The sequence below is a fragment of the Neomonachus schauinslandi genome, chromosome 11, assembly GCF_002201575.2.
Source record: "Neomonachus schauinslandi chromosome 11, ASM220157v2, whole genome shotgun sequence".
Classification (NCBI taxonomy): domain Eukaryota; kingdom Metazoa; phylum Chordata; class Mammalia; order Carnivora; family Phocidae; genus Neomonachus; species Neomonachus schauinslandi.
In genome coordinates this window covers 25,755,552-25,779,767 of record NC_058413.1, presented here as the reverse complement: position 1 = coordinate 25,779,767, position 24,216 = coordinate 25,755,552, and the positions used below count along the sequence as shown (strand labels likewise).

Below are 24,216 nucleotides of genomic sequence, written 5' to 3'. Positions count from 1 at the left end.
TCCCATCTGGAGAGACTCTGGCTTCTTGGAGCTCGTCCCCTTTCTTCCCTTCCATCTGCCTGGGCTTGTGTCTCTTCAGTGTCTTCTTTTTTTTTTTTTTAAAGATTTTATTTATTTGAGAGAGAGAGAGAATGAGAGAGAGCACATGAGAGGGGGGAGGGTCAGAGGGAGAAGCAGACCCGCCGCCGAGCAGGGAACCCGATGCGGGACTCGATCCCGGGACTCCAGGATCATGACCTGAGCCGAAGGCAGTCGCTTAACCAACTGAGCCACCCAGGCGCCCCTCTTCAGTGTCTTCTTTAGTGTAGCTGCCTGGGTGTGTCAGGCACCTTGTTCAGGACCAGACAGGCCAGGCTGGACCAGCTGGCCTTCTTCCCAGTCTCGGCCTGTTCCCAGGGCAGATCCCAGTCGGGGAGTAGAGTTTGGCCCCTGAGTGGTGTTGTGGTTCCTCCTCTCATCCTCTGCCTCTGGCATCTTGCTCTCCTTGCCAGGCGCGACCCTAGGCACTGGGCTCAGTAAAAAGGAGGGGCACACCTGCCTCGTGGAGCTTGCGTTCTGGTGGGTTGAGACTGACAGCGAGTCAAGGAAACAGGCCAATCCTGACGTGTAGTAGAAGGTGCTGCGTACGTTGGAGAAACACAGGCAGTGTCAAAGAGGAATCGGGAGTGCAGGAGGTGGGAGGCCTGGTTTAGAAGGTGATCCTTGAGCAAAGCCTTGGAGGAGTTGGGGAAAAGAGCCCTGGGGCCATCTGGAGGGAGAGTGCTTTTGGAGAGGGGCCACCAGGTGCAGAGGCCTGAGGTAGGAGTCTCCCTGGTGGTAGACTCGAGGTAGACTGCTTGAGGACCAGTAGGGAGGCTGCCTGAGTTGAAGCAGAGTGAGCGGACGAGAGTAGGAGGAGATGACAGAGGTCATGTGGCACAGCCCCGTGGCCCTGAAGGGCTTGGCACTTACTCTCTGAGAGGTGGGCACCCACGGAAGGTTTCACGTGTCCAGTCTCTCAGCACAGCTGCCGGAGGGATCCCCAGGCTGAATTTTAAAATTCACCCTCTGGCTGCTATGTTGAGTCTAGACTGTAGGGGAACAAAGGTGGAAGCAGAAAGACTAACTGGGAGTCTCTTGTAATAATGGGGGAAGACAGGATGGGGGCTTTGAGCAGCATGGCAGAGGAGGACACTGGTGAGGGATGGTAGGATTTGTATGTATTTTGAAGGTAGACTGATGGGCTTTGCTGGTGAATCGGGTGTGGGGAGAAAATGTAGAGGCTCTTGGCCTAAACAGCGGGCCAGTTAACTGAGACGGGGAAGACTGTAGATGGAGGAGGTTGGTGGGGGACACTCTGGGTTCCCCTCAGGTCAGTCTGAGAAGTCTGACAGACATACAAGCGGAGACATCTAGGGGCAGTTGCGTGTATACAGGGATTGCTGGGTGGGGAAGAGGTCTAGAAGTAGGTGTTCCCAGCATCTGAGTGGCATTTCAAGCCTTGACACTAAGAGGAGATGACCAGGCGGTGAGAAGCCCGAGTGCTGAGCCTTTCCTCCTGGCCTGCAAGAACTGGCCCCCTTTGATTTTGCCTCGACTTCTCCACTGTAGTGGTGGTAGATGGCTGAAACTTGGTCTTTCTCAAAGCTCACCTAAGAGGGTTCTCTTTTCACAGGCCAAAGCTGTCTTGAAGTTCGTTGAGGGCATCTCTGAAAAGACCCTGAGGAGTACTGTCGCGCTCACGGCTGCCCGAGGAAGGGGGAAGTCTGCAGCTCTGGGATTGGCTATTGCTGGGGCAGTGGCTTTTGGGTAAGGAGGTCTCGTTGCCCCTCTTTGGGAAGTCTGAGCTCTGAGGAGTAAGTGTGCGGGATAGGAGGCAAGGGACCAGGAGACTGTCCCTGGGTGTGTGCGGGCTCCTGTGTGATTTCTCTAGGCTGTGGGTCCTGTCTAGACACAGCGACGCCATCTCCCCCCGTCCTCCTGGTGGTGCACACGTGTGCATGCAGGCACGTGGGTACACACACCAGGAACTTTGTGATCACTATTTAAAGTCGAACAGACACACCAAAAAAGTGGGACAGATGTACAAAAGCAAAGAAACAGGAGTAAGAAACTTTAAAACCCTTCAGGAGATGGGAATGGATGTGACCATCTTTGCTGACCGCAGAAAGTACACGTTTGACATTTTAATGATTTTGATCAGTAGAACATCTTGTTTGCTTTTGGGGAGCTGCCTTTGAGTGTGATGTTCCTTTCTGTTCTCTTGCCCTGGGTGGAAGATTTATGCAGTCACCAGGAGAGTGTGTACTTAGAGCTTCACAGGCAGAAATAATGGACCTAGACTTTACCGTGTCCTCACATGTGTGATCTTCCTCGGTGCACCTAATAGCTCCGTAAGCATTTCACAGTGGATAAAACCCAGGCTCAGGGAGTTTCAGTGAGTCACTCCCGATCCCCCAGCAAGTCAGTGCCGGTGGTGCAGGGGCTGAGGGCAGCCCCTGCCTTGTGGTCTCTTGTTCCTGCTGCTCCAGGAGGGCCCATGAGCACCTCCGCCGTTGGCACCCTTTACACTCAGCCAGGGTCCCCTGCAGGTTCGCTGCGGCCTTGGCCTGAGCGCCGATTGAGCCGTCGGGCCTCATGGTCTGAAGCACTCTCAGCACAGCTAGCGATGGCCGTGAGCCCACCCTCTGGTCCCAGGACGCAGGCTCGGCAAGTGGCACGCCGGCTCCTCACACGGAAGGAGTTGTGTGCGCTCACCTCTCGGCCGCGTGCCTTCCCAGATGTCAGGAGCTGACTGCCGGGACGTGCCGCCTTCTCACTGTTCATGTGTTCTCATTAGTTTGGGAGGAAAAATGTACTCAGATGAGGAGTTGTACTTTTCCTCCCTAAAAAGTGTTCTTTTTTTTCTGCCATTATCTCTGGTAAATCCCGTGTGTCACAGGACAAACAAAAATCTCCTCTTTCCTCTTTTGTTCCCTAAACGTCCTTTTTGGATTTCCTAATTCCTTAAAAAAAAAGTCCTCTTCTTTTGTTCAATAGGTACTCCAATATCTTTGTTACCTCCCCAAGCCCTGATAACCTCCACACTCTGTTTGAATTTGTCTTTAAAGGATTTGACGCGCTGCAATATCAGGTAGGAAATTAGGATAAGAACTTACTTTGATTCAGTGCTGGGTGTAAATCTAGGTGAAGTCTTTGGAGTGTCTGCTTACTCTTAATTTCTAACATTTGTCATTGATTTGACTCTCTCCATCAGGAGCATCTGGATTATGAGATCATTCAGTCTCTCAATCCTGAATTTAACAAAGCCGTGATCAGAGTGAATGTATTCCGAGAACACAGGCAGACCATTCAGGTGAGGCTCGTTCTAAAACCCTGCTGTGTGGGGCCACTGTCCTGCTGTATTTAAATACAGTCATTTTATGTCATTTTATGTCCTATGTAAATTGGGTGTCTTTTTTTTTTTTTTAATACTTATTTGACAGAGAGAGACACAGTGAGAGGGAACACAAGCAGGGGGAGTGGGAGAGGAAGAAGCAGGCTTCCCGCGGAGCAGGGAGCCTGATGCGGGGCTCGATCCCAGGACGCTGGGATCATGACCTGAGCCGAAGGCAGATGCTTAGCGACTGAGCCACCCAGGCGCCCCGATTGGGTGTCTTGTATACAGTGTTGCTGTTTTATGATAAACCTGATCCAGATTTTCAGCCTCTTCACAAGGAAAACTTGCAAGCAAACTCACAAACGTATGTAGCCAGGTTGGAAAGTTATCGTTTTATCCCTTGAAAATCGAGTAAGTGGGATTGTGAGTATGCGAATCAGCTAAAAGAACTCCTATCACTGTTCTGACATCAGTTCTGACTTTCCTTAGTTACAGTAGGTTTTGAGATGGTGCATCTGTAACTAGAACAACAGCCTCTCCATTTAAAAGAGAAAAATAACTTTGCAAGATGTACTCTGAATCTTTGTGGTTTAGCCAGTGGCCTATTTTCCTTTTTAAACAGTGTTTCCCTGAAAGCTCTATAAATCTCCAGTGCTCTGGAAGCCTGAATGGTCTGCACTTGTCCAAAGTGCAGTTTTGTTCAATCGTAGAGAAACATCAGTGTGACAGGCTTGCAGAAGGGATGGAGGCCCCTGGGCTCCCAGCGGAGGAGGCTCATCGATTGTTTTCGGACTTGGGGTGGGAAGTGGGCCAGGTAAACTTGGCAGTTTATGACCTTTATGCCTGTGAAGGTATATGTATCTGTCTGTCAGGGAGGTATACCTTTCCAGGTTGTAACTAATGGTAAGTGTTTATGCCTTTTACGTAAGGATCTTAATTTTTTCCTACTAGGTCTCTTTCTGGAATCTCTTCATTCTGTACATTTCTTCCCATTTTTGCCAGATTCCCTCAGCCTCACTGGAAGTGGGGGGAAGTCTGATGGTGGGGTGGGGTGGAGGGCAGGCGACAGGCAGTGAGAATACAGAGACCTGTTAAAACTCAAGAAAAATACACAAACCAGAGAAAGAAAACCTTTCCCTGAAATGCCCAGGCTCAGCCCTTGCTGCTCTTTGGATTTGTAATCAGAGACCCGCTTAGACTGCCAGAGTCCCTTTGTCTCCAGGCTGGAGTTTAAACACAGAAGAGGTGACCTGACTTTATGAGGCTCCATTTGGGTCCCTTTGAGGCCTCCTTCTTGCTGGAAATTGAGAAAAAGACGAATATTAGATTAAAGTCGGCTACGCCTCTCTGGGGGGCTGCTTTCTGCTGCTTTTATGAGGTGCTTGTTTAGGTTTTTTCCCCTTGGCAGGCGAGGACATGGGGCCCTACTGAGGGTGTGTATTTGCTGTTAGAGTTGAGTGGAGTTGCTGTCTCCCTGATCCATCATTCGACTTCCAGCAAAGCAGTTAGATCTTATTTGTAATGAAATACTTCAGAAAAGTACAGAGATCAAGGTAACACTCAGAATCTAAGCACTTAAGCCTAAGGAATATTGACACTTTGTTGTTGGCTGTGTTTATTTCATATTTTAAAAGTCATTTTTATTTTTGTTTTAAAGATGTAAAGCATTTAGACACAGTTGCAGCCCCTCTTGTACCCCTCCCCATCCCATTCCCTCTTTCTGCCACTCCCCATAGGTAACTCTACTCTGGGTTGGTGGGTTTCCTTTCAGTTCTTGTGTTTGTATTTTCCTAGGTAAAATGCTAACATACTATACTTGTTCTTTTTCTGCCTACCTTGTTACTCAGCATTTGTTTTCAAGATTTGTCCAGATGGAAGCTTGTAGCTCTGGTTGATTTCAAGCATTTTATTTTTATGCTACTGTTTATTTATGTTTCTAGGAGTGGAACTGTTCGATTTAGGGTATGCACAGATTTCCCCCTTTCTTGGATTTTGCCAAATTCTCCTTTAAAAAAAAAGTGTACCAGATTACCTTCCCACCAGCATTTTTTTTTTTTTTTAATTTTTATTTTCCTCAAGTTCTTACCAACACTGGGTGTTTTATGGCTATTTAATTTTTACCTGTGTGTGAAATGGGATCTCCTTGTTGTCTTTGGCATTGCACTGATTACTCGTGAGGTTGCATGTCTTTATGTTAGTTGGCCGTCAGGCTTCCTCTCCTGTAAAATACCTCTTTGTGGCCTTGCACAAACTTTAAAAATAGCAGGAAGCCCTGAAGAAACTGAAGAGGTAGTTTGTATGCATAAGGATGCCAAACTTAGGGCCAGTTTGTGGTATTATGTGGCCAAGCTAATAATACAGTTAAGGACATGTGAGCGTTTGTGTATTAGGAAGGAATCGAGTCTTAGAAGTGTCCTCACCAGTTCAGGGAGACTTGGCCTTAATAATGATGGTGACCAAGCAGGGAGCCCAGGAGCCAGTGTGTAGCAGGCGCTTGAGACACCTGACATCGTTTCATCCGCGGCCGCCGCTGGGCCAAGGCTGTGCCTCTGGCTCTCTGGCCAGAGCGAGGCTGGGGAGAAGCATAAGAAAGGAAGGGGGAACCCCACCTATCAGTATTAGGCCAGGCACCAGCCAGGACATGTTTCTAGATTTCCCTGATGTTTCTCTCAAGTAACCATCAGATAGGTATTTCTTCCACAGTGTGGAGAGGAGTCGGAGGCCGCGAGGCTAAGTGACCTGTCCAGGGGCACATAATTGGTGATTGAACCTCCGAACCCAGGTGTCTGGCTCTGAGCTCATTCTGTTTTATCCTGCCAAGGAAAAGTGGGAAGAAGGAGTGAGAGAAAGAAGAACTGGGAAGAGAAAGAGAGAGAGGACAGAGAGTGGCTTTTATGAGGCCTTGCAGGGATCACAGCTGTGGCCCTGGGGTGGCTGATGATAATATAAACTTTTTTTCCCCGCAGTATATACATCCTGCAGATGCTGTGAAACTGGGTCAGGCCGAGCTTGTTGTGATTGATGAAGCCGCTGCCATCCCCCTGCCCCTGGTGAAAAGCCTCCTGGGCCCCTACCTTGTGTTCATGGCATCCACCATCAACGGGTAAGCACCTCTAGTGGGAGTCATTGCTCCCGTTGTAGGTTCTTGCCCATTAGACGGCATGAGTGAACGTGCCTGGGTCAGGGCAGGTCGGTCCGGTTCCCGAAGTCAAAGTCGTGGGAGCTGCTTCGGTCTCTTCTGGGGCTTGTGCATGTCGGAGTCGGTCTCTCATTAATGAGTGGTGCCCACCTCTGGTCTGATGGTAAATGGGCAGCACGAGACTGAAGAGTTTCATAACCCAAGTGGTGAAGGTATCATTCTGTTTCTAGGCCTGATTAGGTTTCAGAGAGCACACAGCAGTACTGACGTCATCTCTTGTAGAGCCATGTGGAAATACAGTGTTACGGCAACTATCAAATTAGTATAAGACAGCAGTCTTTTTTTTTTTAAGATTTATTTATTTGAGAGCAAGGTCGGCGGAGGGGCAGAGGGAGAGAGAGGACCCCAAGCAGACTCCCCACTGAGTGTGGAGCCTGACTCAGGGCTTGATCCCACAACCCTGAGATCATGACCTGAGCCGAAGCCAAGAGTCGGACGTTTAACTGACTGAGCCACCCAGGCGCCCCAAGACAGCAGTCTTACAGTGGCTCAAGAGCTTTGTTTAGATACTTGAAATATTTAGTTTATGCTTGCTGTAGAACCATTAGGAAAAATAGGCAAGCAAAAAGAAAAGTCACTTGATAGGATCACCACTGAGAGATGGCTTCTGTTAGAATTTTGTTATACATTTTCTATGGATTTATTTTACTTTTTTATTTTGAATAAGAATGTAAACTGTGTTTACATACTGTTTTTAATTTGCTTTTTTATGTAACAATATACTGTGAGCTCTTTCCAGGTCAGTAAGTATGTATGTTCAATATTGGAAAGATTTCTGTGTGGAAATCACATCTTGAAGAGATTATCTGTTACAGATTTATTACTGTGTCTGCTTTACTTATACTGAAAATATTTAAATAAAATAGATTTTACTTTTTTTGTTAAAGTTTTCTTGAGATATAATTCATATATTATACAATTTACCCACTTTGAGTGTGTAACTCGGTGGTTTTTAGTATCTGCACAGAGTTGTGCAACCAGCCCCACAATCAGTTTTGCATTTTCATCACCCCCAAAAGAAAAACCATACCCGTTACCTATCGCCCTCTAATCCCTCCCTAACCCCCCCTGCCATGGGGAACTACTAGTCTATTTTCTGTCTCTTATAGATTTGCCTATTCTAGACAATTCATGTAAATGGAACCAAACAACGTAGGGTCTTTTGTGACTGGTTTCTTTCACTTACCATAATGTTTTCAAGGTTCATCCATGTATCTTGTGTCAGGATTTCCTTCCTCTTAATGGCCAAATAATACTCCATTGTATGTTTATACACATTTTTTTTTTCCATTCACTTGTTGATGGACACTGGGATTGTTTCTATCTTTTGGCTGTCAGGAATAATGCTGCTGTGAACATTTGTATATAGGTTTTCTGTGTGGACATGTTTTCATTGCTCTTGGGTATATACCCAGGAGTGAAATTCCTGGGTCAGATAGTAACTTTATGTTTAACCGCTTGAGGGACCGCCAGACTGTTTTCCAAAGCAGCTGCACCAATTTAAATTCCCACCAGCAGCGTATGAGATTTCCAAGTTTTCCATGTCCTTGCCAGCATGTGTGTTATGTCTTTTTGATTATAGCCATCCTAGTGAGTGTGAAGTCGTGTCTCATTATGGTCCTCATTTGCATTTCTCTAGTGGCTGATCATGTGGGGCATCTTATCATGTGCTTACCCGCTATTTGTAGATCTTTGGAGAAATCGCTATTTAGATCCTCTGCTCATTTTTCTATTTGGCTTATTTGTCTTTTTATTATTGATTTGTAAGGTTTCCTTATATATTCCAGGTATAAGTGCCTTACATGGTTTACAAAAATTTTCTTCCGTTTTTTTTCCCACTTTCTTGATAATGTCCTTTGAAGCACAAAAGATTGTTTTGTTGCTTGTGCTTACTTGTTTTTCTTCTTTTTTAAATAAGTAAATGGAATTCTTTTGAGAAAGCTTTGTGTGGCCAGGAAGGAGAATAAAATACCTCAAAATTCCTATTTTTTGATCATTCTTTAAAAATAGTATTTGAGTAAAAGGAAGGATTTATATAGTCTTTAAATATTATCATAGTGAGTACCATAAATAAAAAAGAAGACCCACTGAGCGGTCTGTCCCCACGGGACCTGCACTGTGACTAAAGGAGGAAATACAGATGGGAAGAGCCCATTCGGTGGCCGGAGTAAAGATGATTTCTTTTTTTTCCAAAATTTTTGTTGTTTGGTCATCTTCTCAGTGAAAGTAGGGATGAAAGGAATTACTGAGGTGGTGGGTTTATTCAGTCTTGATTTTCCAAACCGGAAGCACTCGGTCTTCCTTCAGGTGCGTTACTTCAGCGGCAGCTCGCTCACTGACCATTGAACAGTGGTCCAGTTCATTATGCTGAAGGCTTTACTCGCATCATCTTTCCAGTCCTTATTTTTTTTTTTTTTTAGTTAACAGCACCATCTTGTGAGGTGTGTAGAATAACCCCCTTTTGAGGATGAGGCTTAAAGAGGGTGAGTTCCTTGTCCAGCGGTGCTCAGCAGTGGCGTCAGACTTGAACCCCAGCCCCACCGGCCCCCAGCTGAGCCACCGGGCTGCCTTGCCTCCTGGAGGTGTGTGCACGCTCTGCGGGAGTCCAGACGGCAGCAGGGGGAGGAAGGCAGTTCTCTGTCCTCTCCTAGACAGTGGATTTGGGATGTCATGCCTGATGGCCTTTGTTTTTGCTCCTAGCTACGAGGGCACTGGCCGGTCCCTGTCCCTCAAGCTGATCCAGCAGCTCCGTCAGCAGAGTGCCCAGAGCCAGATCAGCACCACCGCTGAGAACAAGGCCACAGCGACAGCCAGACTGGCATCAGGTACCCCCGGACGGGCGTGTCCACGGCAGGTCCCGCAGATTCTCTTGCAGGGTCCTCTCCTTAAACCAGCATGGGCGGTACCGGACTGTGCTGCCATCAGGCACAGAGGTTGGGTCCCCAGGAGGTGGAGTTGCTTTCCCCAGGGAACAGCAAGCCCATGACCAGATGGAAGCCTGACCCAGGCCTGTCACTGCCTCAGGGCATGGTTGCACTGACTTAGTGGCATCCCTGTGGGATCAGTGTCATGGCAAATTGACCATCCCCCAGAACAGTTTAAAACCAGTCCGTTTAAATTCTCAAGCCATATTTACGTGGGCCTATGACAGAGAAAGTAGAACATTTGCCTTGCTCTTTTAGACAAAACACATCTAATAATTGTTTCTTGTCACGTGTGTGTGTTGTGGGGAGCAGCGCGGACCCTGCATGAGGTCTCCCTGCAGGAATCCATCCGATACGCCCCCGGGGACACGGTGGAGAAGTGGCTGAACGACCTGCTGTGCCTGGATTGCCTCAGCATCACCCGGATCGTCTCGGGCTGCCCCCTGCCCGAGGCCTGCGAGCTGTATCCTCCCGGCTTCTGCGCCCTGTGATGGGTGGGGGGCGATGAAAGCATTGAGCAGAAGGCCTCGGCCCTTTGTTCCAGAGGCTGCCACTCCAGGGAGAGGGGAAAGTTGAATGTTCTCCATTTCCTTGCTGCTCCTGCCCCACAATACGGGGCTTCTCTGGAGGACATGGGGCTCCTCCTTCCAGGCTGGGGGCAATCCACGTATCCAGGTCCCTTCTGGAAGCAGTACGTCCTGTTTTGGGCTCTCTTTGGTTTGTTTTGGTTGCTTAACTCCAGACGCAGTTACTATGTTAACAGAGATACCCTCTTTTGCTACCACAAGGCCTCTGAAGTTTTCCTGCAAAGGCTTATGGCCCTCTGTGTGGCTTCTCACTACAAGGTAACTGCAGCCAGCCCTTGGGTGAACTTCAGCTCTGACAGTGCTTTTTTGGCTTTTCATATCTTTTATTACCTGATGGCTCAGGTGACCATTGCACTGGGACTTAGATGTCCTGATGTTGTCGAGGTTCACTGATCTTGCTGGAGAGATTGCATTTCCCATTGATCAGACCTGTCTTGGGCTTCTAGCTTTGCAGACAGAGTGTGGAATTCCTGCACATAGCCCCATGCTTGGTAGCTGGGGAGGGTGGAGAGCTTTGCCTATTTTAAAATAGGTTCTTGTGTTTCTCACTCGTCTGCTAAACAGATGGGCTCAGGTGGCTTAGCAGTAGTTACCTGGTGGTACCAACTGACCGAGGCCAGCCTTGTACCTCTGGGCTGTTTTTAAGGAGCACCGAATGAGAATTTAGAATATTTGAAAGTCTTCAAAACTGAAGGGCATGTTGGGAAGGACACTTCCTGAGGATCTAGGTAGCATTTTTATGAACACCCTTCAGCAGAAGGCTGAAGAGTTGGGCGTTAGAAGTCATGATAGGTTTTCTTGAAATAGCAGTCTCTTCTCAGGAAAAAGTTCACTTCCCAGCTGTGAAATCCACAGTACTGACGAAGCAGTCCTCTGCCCTCCTCCGTAGCCTCAGTACTGTGTACAGATGACAGCAAACATTTGAGGTGAAGTCCCTCCTAGGCAATTTCAGAGGGTCTCAGTCTGGCTGGCCCACATACTAGAAAAGCGCTCAGCCGGGTTTCAGCTCTCAGCTTGGCTTTGGAGAGGGAGCTACACCAGTCAGCCGATGACTCCGGAGTGGCCTCTCGAGTAAAGGACAAGAGGAGTGGTTCTCAGGAACTCGTGTTTGTGCCCCACAGAACTCTCCCAATGATCTCCAGATGCTTTCTGATGCGCCCGCTCACCTTCTCTTCTGCCTCCTGCCCCCGGTGCCCCCCACCCAGAATGCCCTGCCCGAAGTGCTTGTTGTCATCCAGGTATGGTGGCCGTGATTTGGGGAAGCACTTAGGAATCAAGGATTAAAAAAAAAATTTAAAAAAAAAGGAATCAAGGCTTAATGGCTCAGTAACTGTGGCATGGTGGGGGAGGTGTTGATTCCCGGTGTGGAGCCAAGTGGCTGGGTGATTCGAGGCAGGTGAGTAGGGTGCGTGGAAGGAAACCACTGCCGACGGAAACCCAAAGCCCCACTGTTGGAGGAGAGGTGAAAGTCGGAACTGGCCTCTCGTATTTTGACCTAGGGCTCCTCCTAAAACAGAACTTGTTTGTTTTCCTCCTTTATTACAAAAGCAATACCTGTACTTCTAAGATTAGAAGATACAGGTTGGAAAAAATAATGTTTTTAATGCCTGGCATGTACTTACACATTTTTTCTTTTTTTTTTAAAGATTTTATTTATTAGAGAGCACACATGCACACACATACATGCACAGGGGAGGGAGAGGGACAAGCAGATGCCCTGCTGAGCACGGAGCCTGATGTGGGACTCAATCCCAGGAACCTGGGATCATGACCTGAGTTGAAGGCAGATGCTTAAGCAACTGAGCCACCCAGGCGTCCCTACTTACGCATTTCTATTTTTCCTTTTCATAAATGTGAGATCATAGTGTTTTGGAATCTGCGCTTTTTTTTCAGCGTGTCAGATACTCATAATCTGCACAGTTTAATGGCTGCATTGCATTTCATTTATGCACATACCATACTGTTTTGAACCATTGTCCTGTTAGACACCGGAGTCCTTGTGAATTTGCACCCTGTCATACAGAGCTGCGGGAGCATCCTGTGTCTTAATTCATGTGCACACATGCCCACCGTGCATGGAGACCGTTTTTCTAGCGTAGTTTTTGCTCTGTGGGCCGGGAGGAAGTCTGTATTCTGCCTTATGAATGAGAGTGTCAGGATGCCCCCAGGGCACAGTCCTGAAACTTCCACTGGAAATGGAGGAATCCGCTGCAGGGTTGAGCCCGAACTAGAGTGGAAACAGCCGGCCTTGTCAGGGAGGCAGCAGCAGAATGCCGATGATGTTCTGTGAGTGGGCTCGATGCCTACGTCTGGCCTCTGTCTGCACTGTCCTACTTCCCCCGTAGGTGTGCCTTGAGGGGGAGATTTCTCGCCAGTCCATCTTGAACAGCCTGTCTCGAGGCAAGAAGGCTTCGGGGGACCTGATCCCGTGGACGGTGTCGGAACAGGTGCCGCCCTCTCCCTGACTTGGCCGAGTGAGGGAAGCTGGCGGGGTTGGAGGATGTTTGGTGGCTCACTTCCTGGCTCGTGTCTCCCACACAGTTCCAAGACCCAGACTTCGGCGGCCTTTCAGGTGGAAGGGTTGTTCGCATTGCTGTTCACCCGGATTACCAAGGGGTAACGCATCCTCATGCCTCTCCAACCTGCTGGGCTTTATTAGCTGCAGCTGTGTTGCTGGCGGCTCCCTAGGGCAGGTGTATTTATTTGGTTGGTTGGATGGATGGCTAGTCAAGGAGTAAGCAGTTCCCGGTACTCCTCTGCTGTGGACAGTTGCCCCAGGGCTAGGGGTTGGTGGGTGGACAGGGTGATTGTATGTGCTTGCTTTTCTTTAGTGAAGATAGGGCACTTGTGAACCTGACCTACTTTCCACAGTTAGCTCCCGTCTCTTAGAAATCCCCACTGAGGAGCCAGCTGTGGAGACGTCCGTTTGGGGCTTGCTGATCTGGGGACCTGCCCTCCTCTTGCTCAGGCTAGATGGTGTGAGAGTGAGGGTCATAGTGTGCTCGTTCTTAGGGTCTCTGCTTTGACCTCACTGAGGGATTTCATCAGTTCTCTGCCAAGTGTAGTTTGACTCGGAATGAAGGCTTTCTGGGAGAGTACAGGGGCGTAGAAGTGGTTTCCACAGATTGAGAACCTGTCTGTTTCCCTCTGTGTTCGCTCACAGATGGGCTACGGCAGCCGAGCCTTGCAGCTGCTGCAGATGTACTTCGAAGGCAGATTCCCTTGTCTTGAGGAAAATGTCCTTGAGACGCCACAAGAAATTCACACCGTCAGCAGCGAGGTAAGCATCTTTTGGCTGAGCTCCTTGTTCCCGGGAGGATGGTTCTCTGGGTCTTCAGGAACATCAAGAACTGTTCAGTGGTCTGGGCTCTTGGAGCGCTAGCAGATTTCCTCGTGTTTTGGAGAAGCAGTAGCTTCTTGAGGCACTTGAGTTGAGAACCTCAGATCAGCATTATCAGCATCACCTGGATACTAGTTAAAAATGCCAGTTCTCGAGCCTCGCCCCAGGCCTCCGGAGTCAGAGGGTGGGGGTGGGGCCCCGTGATCTGTGCGTCTTAATGAGTTCCCAGGTAATGTGCATGTGTGCTCCAGCTTTGCACCAGACTCCTGCTTGGGTCGCTGGGCCCAGACTAAGGGAAGTTGTGTCTCTCTTGGTAAGATCATTAACGCCATGAACTGCGACAGTTTTTCACATACATTCACTTGATTTTCACAGTATGCCTGTTCAGGAGGCGGGCAAGGGGCTTGTATTTAAGGGCCAGCTTAGAGGTTTGTCACTGCCCAAGTCACAGAGCCACCTGGTGACAGAGCTGGATCTTCAGGACCCTGTCTCTGTCTCTTCTTAAATGTTTAGGCATTTTGAAACCGTGTGGCTGTTTACCTGAATTCTAGGTTTGGAGCAGTGTGATTTCATGTGTGTCCAGGTGTTTGGTGTACTTGGGAATGATCACTGGACCCAGTGGTGTGCCTGTATTTTAAAAACCAGGGAACAAACAACAAAGAAACCTGTCCCAGTTTTGCCAGGTTTAGGTCTGAGCCTGGTTTGGTGGGGGTGCTTGGGAATGTCACTGAGCTCCCTCTTCCTGTGCTGGGTGCACGGTGTTCTCTTCCTGGCATCCTCCAGGCCGTCAGCTTGTTGGAAGAGGTCATCACTCCTCGGAAGGACCTGCCTCCCTTACTCCTCAAACTGAACGAGAGGCCTGCTGAGCACTTGGATTACCTGGGTGTGTCCTATGGCTTGACCCCCCGGCTCCTCAAGTAAGCGTTTGCCTGCCCTCCCTCCCTTACGTCACCCCGTGGCCTTGGTGTCCCCAGAATGAGAGTTCTGTGGGTTGTGTGTATGTGTGCGCCTTTCCACCTGGTGTGTCTGTCAGCCATCCATTGAATACCCTTCCCGTGTTCATGTGTCAACCGCTCTCAGAAGGTGCATGCTGCTCTTTTTGTATCTTTGCAGGTTCTGGAAACGAGCTGGGTTTGTTCCTGTTTATCTGAGACAGACCCCGGTGAGTGAGGCAGAGGAGGGGTGTGGGTTTGCGGTTACAGTTGGTGACAGGCCTGTCCTTAAACAGGCCCTGGTGCCTCTTCCTGTGCTCTGAGCACGTGTGCCCCTGCCTGCAAGAGGTTTATTCTGATGGACACCGAAACGGCCGTCATCCCTGAAAGGCCTGACTCCCGTGCTGTGCAGTGCACACCTGGTGTGTGCCTGGCCTTGTGCTCGATTATAAAGTGGCAGAGGTGCACATGGACTTGTTCATCAAATTCTGGAATCCTGCAGCTTGGGGGCCTCTTCGAATAGTACTGTAAAAAGTAAAACCACGTTTTTAGGAGAGGGTTGCAGGTGGGCAGACTCCGATTATAAGCTGGTGTCTGAGGGAGGGATGCAACTGCGTGGCTGACAGCCATGGAGATTATGGAAGGGGAAGTTACTGACTGGGAGTTCATTAAAAAAATTCATTTATTTACCACCTGCTCTGAGCAAGATAAGCCACGAAGCTTATTTTCTAATGGGTAGAAATGGGCAACAAGAAAGTGAAGAAAACGAGAACTTTTCAGATCACACTAGGTGCCATGAAGAAAACCAAACACTGAAACTGTAGTGTACTGAGTGGTTAGGCTTCCGAAGGGTGGCCTTTCAAACTGGACCCTGAATGATCAGAGTGGACTGGCTATGTGGACATTCCTGGAGAAAAATGTGTTTCCAAGCAGTGGGTGCAGCGAGTGTGGGGCCTGAGGTGGAAGTGACTTGGTGATTTGAAGGAGGCGAAATAAGGCTGGTGTGGGTCATGGTGGGGCAGCGAGGGTGGGTGGGGACTCTCTTTTCTTCCCGTCTGGTCGGAGGAAGGTTTTAAGGAGCTGTGACTGCTGTGTAGACCGTGGACGGTGGTGGCCTGAGAGTGAAGGCAGGGAGGTGGGTGCCCGAGATGGGGCACGGGCTGAAAGGAAGTGGTGAAGACAGACGGAAGTGGCAGAGGCCAGGTATGTCTGGGGTCGAACTGATAGATTGGAGGATGAGTGAACCAGAAGACTTGAGGATAATTCTTGGGTTTTTGGCTTGGGATTCTGGGTGAGAAACTGGAAGATGGCGGTGCAGTTTGCTGAGAAGAGCTGCTGGAGGGGACAGGTTTGGAGCAGACAGTGGGAATGGTCTGGTGCAGTGTGACAGGCTGTCAGATACCTGATGGGAACATGGGACAAGTGGTTGCCTACAGGAGTCTGGCACTCCAGGGAGAGGTTGGGGCTGGACGTGGACACTTGGGAGCATGTTCTCAAGAGAACGTGCTCCCTAGGGTCGAGGACTTTGTTTTCTTCACAGCTGTAACCCCAGCACTTAATAGCATCTACCGTGTAGAGTAGTATTGTGTTCAGTAAATACTTTGGTTCAGTGAATGAGTACTACATTTTTAAAGTTATTGAAAACTGAGACTGAAAGTTAGCTGAGAGGAGGGTGCATCCTGGAGTCTCCAGCCTTCAGAGGAGTGGGTCAGAGACAGAGGAGAGGCCTTGAGCTGGAGAAGAAAGTAGGGGAAGGTATCATACAGAAGGCAAGTTTAACCAGTGTTTCAGGAAGGGTGGGGGCGCCTGGGTGGCTCAGTAGGTTGAGTGTCCAACTCTTTTTTTTTTTTTTTTTTTAAGATTTTTATTTATTTATTTGACAGAGACACAGCGAGAGAGGGAACACAAACGGGGAGAGGGAGAGGGAGAGGGAGAAGCAGGCTTCCCGCGGAGCAGGGAGCCCGATGCGGGGCTCGATCCCAGGACCCTGGGATCATGACCTGAGCCAAAGGCAGACGCTTAACGACTGAGCCACCCAGGCGCCCCGAGCATCCAACTCTTGATTTTGCCTCAGGTCATGATCTCAGGATCATGGAATCTAGCCCTGCATTGGGCTCTGCGCTAAGCTTGGAGGCTGCTTGACATTCTCTCTCTCCCTCTTCTGCCCCTGCCCCTACAGAGGCCTGTGTGCACATATTCTCTCTCAAAAAAAAAAAAAAAAAAGGAATCTGTGGCTGTGGGAGAGCAGGTAAGCTAAGGATAACTAAATGGCCACTGGTCTTGTTGGCAGTGGTGATTAGAGGGAGAGCAGCTGCTGTAGAGACCAACTGGAGAGAAGGGGAAGTGAGGAAGTAGATGATTTTAGGGGAAGCAAAAGGGGACCGAGAAACCAGGTAGCTGCAGGGACATTGGCATTAAGCGGAGTTTGTCAGATGGAAGATCCTAGAACATGTTTGTTTGCTGCAGGGTATGATCCTGTAGAGATTGCACAAATAGTAGTCCAGGTGACGGGGCTCTGATTGCAGACCTCGAGGAGGCAAGGGGAGTAGGACCCCGAGTGCAGGAGGAGAGGTGGCCATCTCCTTTACAGCAGCTGGGAAGGCAGAGAATTTGGGCACAGAAGGTGTTGGTCAGTTGGTTGAGTTGTTGTTGGGTGGATGAAGTTCTCTTCTGGTTGCTTCTGTTTTCCCAGGGAGGGGAGGCTGTCAGCTGAGAGAAGGAGTGTTGGAGATTTTATATATATATATATATATATATATATATATAAAATATAATTTTTTTTTTTTTTGAACACACAAGGCCAGTATCCAAGGAGTGCCCATTTGAGTGTTTAAAGTGGGCCTGGCGAAGACTGCTGGGTGTTCGGTTGCTTCCATGTGGGCACAGAGCAGCTCCCAGATGGGCTAGGTCCTTGTTGGTTTTGGTTGAGGCTGGGCTATAAGTTTGCTGGTCAGCGGCAAGGAGGGTGCAGAGCATTGAGCTCAGTGTAGACCGTGGTTTATTGCTGTGCTTCTGTACGCCACTCATTTGTGACGTGGTGTGGGTGTTTTGTTCTGTGAATGCTCTTTGTTGAAATCCATTAGGTATTTCTATGGTGTGGGGTCTTGTGGTTGTTATATAATAAAAATTTAAAAACCTGTACCCACTATTTGAGCACCTAAAGAAGCTTGCATTTGTAAGCTGATTGCCAGTGTGGGAATTCTAGATTTGGGGCCCGGAGTTTTGTTGTCAGGTTCCAAAACATGTGGATCGGATCATGTGGAATTGAAGCTGTAATGACTCTGAGTTCAGAACCTGTCCTGATGTGTGCAAGTGGCTCACTTCCGTGGGTCCGGAGCAGCCCGCATGCTCGGACAATCTGAACCGCCCTGCTCCTCCGTGGTGGCTGGCACCTGCTGCGAAGTCACAGAACCGAGTGGCCTCTGACAGCTGTGGGGAAGGTGCAGGCCATGCGCAGAGGGCCCTCTCCCAGCTGGGAGGACAGAAAGGCCCAGGGAGGCACCGCATCTTCCCGCCCTGCCCGCTTGCCCTTCAGCAATGACAGATGCTTCAAAAAAGGGTGCTCTTGGTGCCAAGCAGGCATTTGTGTTTCACAGAATGATCTGACTGGGGAACACTCGTGCATCATGCTGAAGACGCTGACTGATGAGGTGGAGGCTGACCGGGGAGCGTGGCTCCCCGCCTTTTGGAAAGGTAAATTGGAGGGGAAGGGGGGCAGTGAGGTAGCAGGCCAGGGGCCCCCACACCTCTGGCTGCGTGTGGTTGTACTCCACAGACTTCCGCAGGCGGTTCCTAGCCCTGCTGTCCTACCAGTTCAGCACCTTCTCTCCCCCGCTGGCTCTGAACATCATTCAGAACAAGAACATTGGGAAGCCGGCACAACCGGGTGAGCTGCGAGGGCCAGCGCGGAGGGCTGGTGGTGGCAGGTCTGAGTATGTTCCGTGGGAGCAGGAGGTGAGGTGAGCGTGGTGGTCCAGGAAGAAGGCTGGCTTAGGAATTTCAGGAGTTGAGGGATGGGTCCTAGGCCCGCATCTCCCACTGACTGCCGCCCCACCCCCGACCCCAGGCCCTGCTCTGCCTTAGGGGCACCAGCACCCATAGTACCTTCCATTTTTATAACAAAACTTTGGAGATATGATCTGACTTCAGATGTCAAATAGGGTCATACAGGTAGTTAATTATGGAGCTTGATTTAAATCCTGTGAGCTAGGGTAACCAGCTCAGTTCTGAGGCTCCGTCTTCTCATTCATGACATTGTAACAAGAACGTGCGCCCAACCTTATGTGGCTAACACATGGACAGTGCTTTGGGCATATAAATTGTTTGAATATCTAAAATATTAAAAAGTGGATCCTTAGTATTAATAGCTGTAGGTTTTTTTCTGTTGCTCATTGTGTGTGTGTGTCCCTTTTTTTTTTTTGCCGATTATATTTTGATGGAAAAAGCTGTGTTCTTTGAACTGGGCAGAGCACACACTTTCTGTGAAGCTGGGTCCTGAGGAGAAGTGACACAGTGGGGAAGGAGTGTTTCCTTGGTCTGATGTGTTGGCGTGGAACTCTGAGCAAGGGGTGCACCCCAGCCTTCCCCGCTCCCTGCGTGGCCTGGAGCTGCCTCCCCCTGTGCAGGACGAAGGTCAGGGCTGCCCAAGGCCGTGTGTTATGTCGGTGGGCAGGCGCTTTCAGGCGGCTCCTCTCCTGCTCTGGTTCAAGGCCCTGTGGAGGAGCAGCTGTGAGCATGCCACCTGGGGACAAGTGTGTGTGTGATTTGGGAATCCCGTCAGACCTCGAGACCTGCCCTGACCTGCCTGGCTCTGTTGCATGTACAGCGCTGCGCCGGGAGGAACTGGAAGCCCTCTTCCTCTCCTATGACCTGAAGAGGCTGGAGATGTACTCACGGAACATGGTGGACTACCATCTCATCATGGACCTGATCCCGGCCATCGCCCAGCTGTATTTCCTCCACCAGCTGGGGGACCTGTCCCTGTCCGCTGCCCAGTCAGTAGGTTATCTGCTGCTTGTGTGCTGGGTGTTGGCTGGGAGGCTCGGGTGCAATTTTGTGCATTTAATTCCTTGCGGTTCTGATAGGTGGGTAGTGTTCTCCCCATTTTACGGGTGGGGACACTTGGACTCAGAAGTCAGTCATGTGCCCGGCCATAGCATGTAGAAGAGCTGCGGTCTGAACCCACGCCCTTCCACCCCACCATGTCGCCTTGATTCTGACTTGAACTTAGCAGAGGTCAGGGACACCGTGAACTTCTCGTGCAGCTCTGAAGCAGCTCTTGTCAGGATAATCAGTTTGTGGAGTTCAGGAAGGGGGAGCATTTCTTGGTGGTTTCAGTAATGGGATGAAAGAGAAGATGCCGGAAAAGTCCATAGTTCGTACCACATAGCTGTGGTCAAAAGAGTGACTGGTTCTTGGTGCCATTTTAATGGGCAAGGGCCTGTCCTGGTGGCCACATCAGCAGATTTTACATCCTCCAGGCTCTTCTCTTGGGAATTGGCCTACAGCATAAGTCTGTGGACCAGCTGGAAAAGGAGATTGAGCTGCCTGCAGGCCAGCTGATGGGACTTTTCAACCGGATCATCCGCAAAGTTGTGAAGGTAGTATCAGCCAAGGGCAGGGTTTTGGTCAGTTTCAAATAATTTAACAAACTCACTCTCTGCCTTAAGATAAGTAGATGTAAATAGATGTTAACATTTCAATTTTTTCTTCTCTTCTCTCTCTCTCACACACACACCCCCCCCCCACCCCCCCCCCCCCCCCCCCCCCCCGCCCCAAGGGCCGGGCTTCAGCTCTGTCCGTACTGTTTCCTGCCCCAGAGGCAACACCGTGAGGAATTTGCTGTCTTCCTATAAGTCTGTGTTCTTGTCCTCTTACGGTGAATGTGCGCACTCTGTGCTCCGGGAAGTGGGTGCCGAGTGACTTGGGGGCAAGGGGCTGGGACTCTGCCTCAGCTTCATCTTCCACTCCCGCCTGTGGTCTTGCAGCTGTTCAGCGAGGTGCAGGAACGGGCCATTGAGGAGCAGATGGCGGCAGTGAAGGACGTGGTTATGGAGCCCACTATGAAGACCCTCAGTGATGACCTGGTACGTTCCCGCTGAAGGCCTGGCACCGCCGGCCCTGCACCCTTTCCCCTGGAGGAGGGGTGCCAGCGCGAGCTCCCTGCGTCTCCCATGTGCGAGCCCCACTGCGTGCGTGTGTGCGTGCATGCTCTCCAGCAGCAGCTGCTGACAACTTCTTGTTAGTCCTTTTGGACTTTTCCTAATGCACATTTTATATTCCTGTGTCTTTGGTAAGAGCTGCCGCTGATGGCGGGCATGTGTGCTGGTCACGTTGACATTCTACCCCCTCCCCTTTTTCTGTGCTTTGTCCTCGGCTTGCCTCTGACCGACTCTGTCTCCGGGCCTTTGACTGCAGGATGAGGCAGCGAAGGAATTCCAGGAGAAACACAAGATAGAAGTGGGGAAGCTGAAGAACATGGACCTCTCTCAGTAAGGCCTCTGCGTGGCTTGTGGGGGGCGAAGGCTCTATCTTGGCCGTCAGGACCCTCAGGACCTTCTGCGGGCCTCTTCTGACCCCCTTCTGGGCGCTGTGGCAGCCTTGCATGGCATCCTTCTAGAAGCACTCACAGCGGAAAGCTTCCTCCTTCACTATTTGCAGAATTTGGGAGAATTTTCCTCAGGCCCCTCAGGGAAGGGGGGGGGATGCTGATTGATGAGCATCACTTTTAATGGCCGCTTTGTGTTTGGCTTTTGCATGTGAATTTGTTTGAAGAAAGGATTCTGCTGCCTAAAGCACAAAACCCCATGCTGTGGAACCCTCTGTGTACTAGGACTCTTGGTCCCCTTCCAGCTCCAGCCGTAAGGGTGCTGCTGGAGGTGGGCGTGAGCGACTGGGGGGCGACAGGAGGCCTGGGGGGCGGTGAGTGGGAGTCGGACTCCTGCAGGCCTGGCGGCCCCCCTTGCTGCAGCGGAGCTCAGCTCTCCGTCCGGGTCCTGCTGCACTCGCGGCCCCTTCCTCTGCCGCTCACACGGACACCGCACGCTGTGTCTGATGAGGCTGTCGTCCGCTGTCTTCTTTTAAGCCGGCTTTGACATTTCCTTTTTTTTCTTAGATACATAATCCGTGGGGATGACGAAGAATGGAATGAAGTTTTGAACAAAGCCGGGCAGAATGCCTCCATGGTCAGCCTGAAGAGGTGAGGTGGGCCCCACGACCTCTGACCGGAGAGGCTTTGTGGCTTCTGTGCTTCCCTAGTGACTTTCACTAGGAGATGGGGCCCGAGGCAAAAGCTCTGAGGGACAAGTCACTGCTCTTTCCTTGGAGGGTCACAGCTTTGGTGTCCTCTGTCCTGCAGATGAGGCGGGCCGTGGGGCTGCTGTGCGCTTTGGTGCGGTGTCCCGTTCCCCTCAGAACAACGGCGGTGGCTGTTTTAGTACCAGCGCCGCTTTAAAGATGAAGTGACCTAGGCTGGAGGGGGTTCGGTGACTTCCCGAGGAGCATCCAGCCAGTAGGAGGGGGCGCCGGGATGGGGACCAGCTGTGTCCACTGCGAGGACTGGAGTTTGACCTCTGCGTCGAGGGTTCTCCAAGGCTCAGGGCTTAGAGTTCCTTAGCGTCATAAAAATTGAGGGCCCCCAAAGGCCTTTTGTTTATGTGGGTTGTATTTTTTGAGATTTCCAATATTAGAAATGAAAAACAGAAAGAAGTATTCATCCAAAATTAACAGTCATGGATTTGTTATTGATTTGTTGTTTTAAAAACTCCCCCCACCCCCCCAAAAAAATCTTAGAGTGGCAGTCTTTTACATCTTGCAAATCGGTACTCTCTGGCTTAATGGAAGGCAGCTGGCTTATCTTCCGCATTCAGTCTGGTGCCACCACACACCTCGCAGCTGCGGGAAGGCCGGTCAGCTGTGAGAGGACAAAAGGGAAAGGCAAACGGTGTGTTTATGTCATTAGGAAACTAGTTTCTACCTTGGGGCCCACCTGGAAGGTCCGGGGGATCCCAGGAGTCCGTGGACCCTGCTTTGAAAACCATCCCCTCCGGCTGCTCTCCTGCAGAGGGGAGCATTTGTAGACAGTGGCTCCTCGGGCCAGAACCTTCATCAGTGTTCCCTCGGGAAGAGAATGAGGTTTCCCCTGCCCTGGGCCTCTGGAGGTGAACTTCCATATCTGGTTTGGGGTTAATAGGGAGGGGAGTTCTTGGCATTGCCATAGGACAGGGTCCCTTAGAGGATGTGCTTGGAAAGACAAGTCTTGTGACTCTAGCAACTGTAGATCTCAGAAATGCCAGTGTTGTCTTCCGCAGTCTCTGTAAGTTACCGTGGCATTTTGAAGGTTCCAGCATTGATGCCAGCCTTACTCCCCAGATGCTCCCAGATGTGGCACAAGAGCCCACTGTCAGTGTGTCCTAGTTTCTGGTTTGGACAATAAGGCAGATGCGGCACAGGGCCCACGACGGCTCCAGCCTTGAGCATGGGGCTTTGACCGCAACGAAAGGCCGGGGCATGTGGCTGGTGTGGGGACGGCTGGTTCCTCACTCCTCAGAGGTCGGCTTTGCCTGACGTTTGTTTGGCTGTACTGCTGCTGAGGAGCCTCCTGAATTCCCTGACCTTTGTGGTACTTCAGGGCTCTGAGTAAATTGTACTCTTGGAGGTAAAAAAGCAAGGCCTCACCTCAAAGAATTGGATGATAGATACCAGTGTTTTGTTTTGTTTTTTTCCCCCAGAGGTCACTTCATTCAGATGATGTTAGTGGTCTGTGGATAGAACTGTTCGTTCTCTCCTCGTAGGGAGGTGTTTGTTTCCAGGGCAAGATGCCACTAGAGAGGATCTTTAAGCTGTAAGGGGAAGGAAGGTGGCCATTTGCTGAGTGACTCCAGTAGTGACCTGTCAGGCTCCTGCTGGCCAGCCGAGATGTGTAACCTGAGTTACTGCTCTTTAGGTTTCCCTCTCATTCAGGAAAAAGAAAATAATGCCACATCACAAAGTATTACAAGGTTTTCCTGGGAGTCTCCTGCTTTGTTTTGGAGACTCTCCTCAGGGTCCTTGGGATAATATGTCTGCTTTCCTGGGTAATCCTGAGTGGTGAGCGGTGGGAGGGAATCCTCCTTGTGACTCCTGAGATTTTCCTTGAGGTCTCAGGAGTGGGGAATGAACAGCACTCCAAAGAGAACTCTGGTTTCAGGTGGTAAGAGAGAGATTTGTTCCTCTGTCTGAGGAAGAGCCCGGTCGGGGCAGGAACTGGGTCGGCATGTCTCCCCAGCCCAGTGCCTGGCATGCGGATGGGCTTGCAGAGAACATTTGTGTCTAAGGTCATTAATGTTTCCGAAGGTGGAAACCCTTTTGGACAAAGCAAAGCGAGCCTAAAGCAGAGCAGTCTGCAAGATGGTACAGATCTGCGTATTTCATTTTCTTTCTCTTTCTACTCGTGGTTTTTCTGTTTTCTTTTCTCTCCAGTGACAAGAAAAGGAAGCTGGAAGCCAAACAAGATCCCAAACAGAACAAAAAGCTGAAGAAAAACAGAGACGTGAAGAACAAAAAAGATCTGAAACTGAAGCGGAAGAAATAGGAGCGTGGCCATCAGCGGCTGACATGTACGGAGAGCGCCCCGACTTCCCGAGCTGTCTCCGGCGGGGCCCGGCGGCGGCCTGGATTGTTGAAAGCAACAGGGGCCCCCGCCAGACCCGGACTTCAGTCCATGGGCTGAGCTTGGCTTAAGGAATGCGACGGTTGGGCAAACCTCTGGCAGTGCTGAGGGCCTGTCTCCCCTCCCGCACTCCCGGCCAACCGCAGGCCACGCACTGAAGTCCGGGCAATCCAGGGCCCCGGGTAGATTTTGGAAATCCTGGCCGCCGCCGGGCCCCGCCGGAGACA

At 50.3% G+C, this 24,216-nt stretch overlaps 1 protein-coding gene across 2 annotated transcripts in view; it reads left to right on the top strand.

Moving 5' to 3' along the window:
* The window catches only part of NAT10 (N-acetyltransferase 10), a 37,278-nt gene extending 13,156 nt beyond the window's left edge, over nucleotides 1–24,122 (top strand). Inside the window, exons 9-29 of one of the 2 annotated variants that reach the window (XM_021685351.2) lie at nucleotides 1,655–1,788; nucleotides 3,019–3,112; nucleotides 3,236–3,334; nucleotides 6,325–6,461; nucleotides 9,258–9,382; nucleotides 9,794–9,944; nucleotides 10,230–10,326; nucleotides 11,190–11,306; nucleotides 12,414–12,515; nucleotides 12,610–12,684; nucleotides 13,232–13,348; nucleotides 14,192–14,325; nucleotides 14,522–14,570; nucleotides 17,937–18,033; nucleotides 18,116–18,226; nucleotides 19,166–19,338; nucleotides 19,821–19,940; nucleotides 20,328–20,426; nucleotides 20,758–20,831; nucleotides 21,455–21,538; nucleotides 23,800–24,122. In XM_021685351.2, the coding sequence (XP_021541026.1) occupies nucleotides 1,655–1,788; nucleotides 3,019–3,112; nucleotides 3,236–3,334; nucleotides 6,325–6,461; nucleotides 9,258–9,382; nucleotides 9,794–9,944; nucleotides 10,230–10,326; nucleotides 11,190–11,306; nucleotides 12,414–12,515; nucleotides 12,610–12,684; nucleotides 13,232–13,348; nucleotides 14,192–14,325; nucleotides 14,522–14,570; nucleotides 17,937–18,033; nucleotides 18,116–18,226; nucleotides 19,166–19,338; nucleotides 19,821–19,940; nucleotides 20,328–20,426; nucleotides 20,758–20,831; nucleotides 21,455–21,538; nucleotides 23,800–23,911 (2,301 nt within the window). In that variant the 3' untranslated portion in view covers nucleotides 23,912–24,122. Of the gene's footprint in view, nucleotides 1–1,654; nucleotides 1,789–3,018; nucleotides 3,113–3,235; nucleotides 3,335–6,324; nucleotides 6,462–9,257; nucleotides 9,383–9,793; nucleotides 9,945–10,229; nucleotides 10,327–11,189; nucleotides 11,307–12,413; nucleotides 12,516–12,609; nucleotides 12,685–13,231; nucleotides 13,349–14,191; nucleotides 14,326–14,521; nucleotides 14,571–17,936; nucleotides 18,034–18,115; nucleotides 18,227–19,165; nucleotides 19,339–19,820; nucleotides 19,941–20,119; nucleotides 20,301–20,327; nucleotides 20,427–20,757; nucleotides 20,832–21,454; nucleotides 21,539–23,799 lie in introns of those variants that run through there. The other variant, XM_021685352.1, reaches the window with a different exon arrangement.
* The last annotated feature ends 94 nt before the right edge of the window (nucleotides 24,123–24,216 follow it).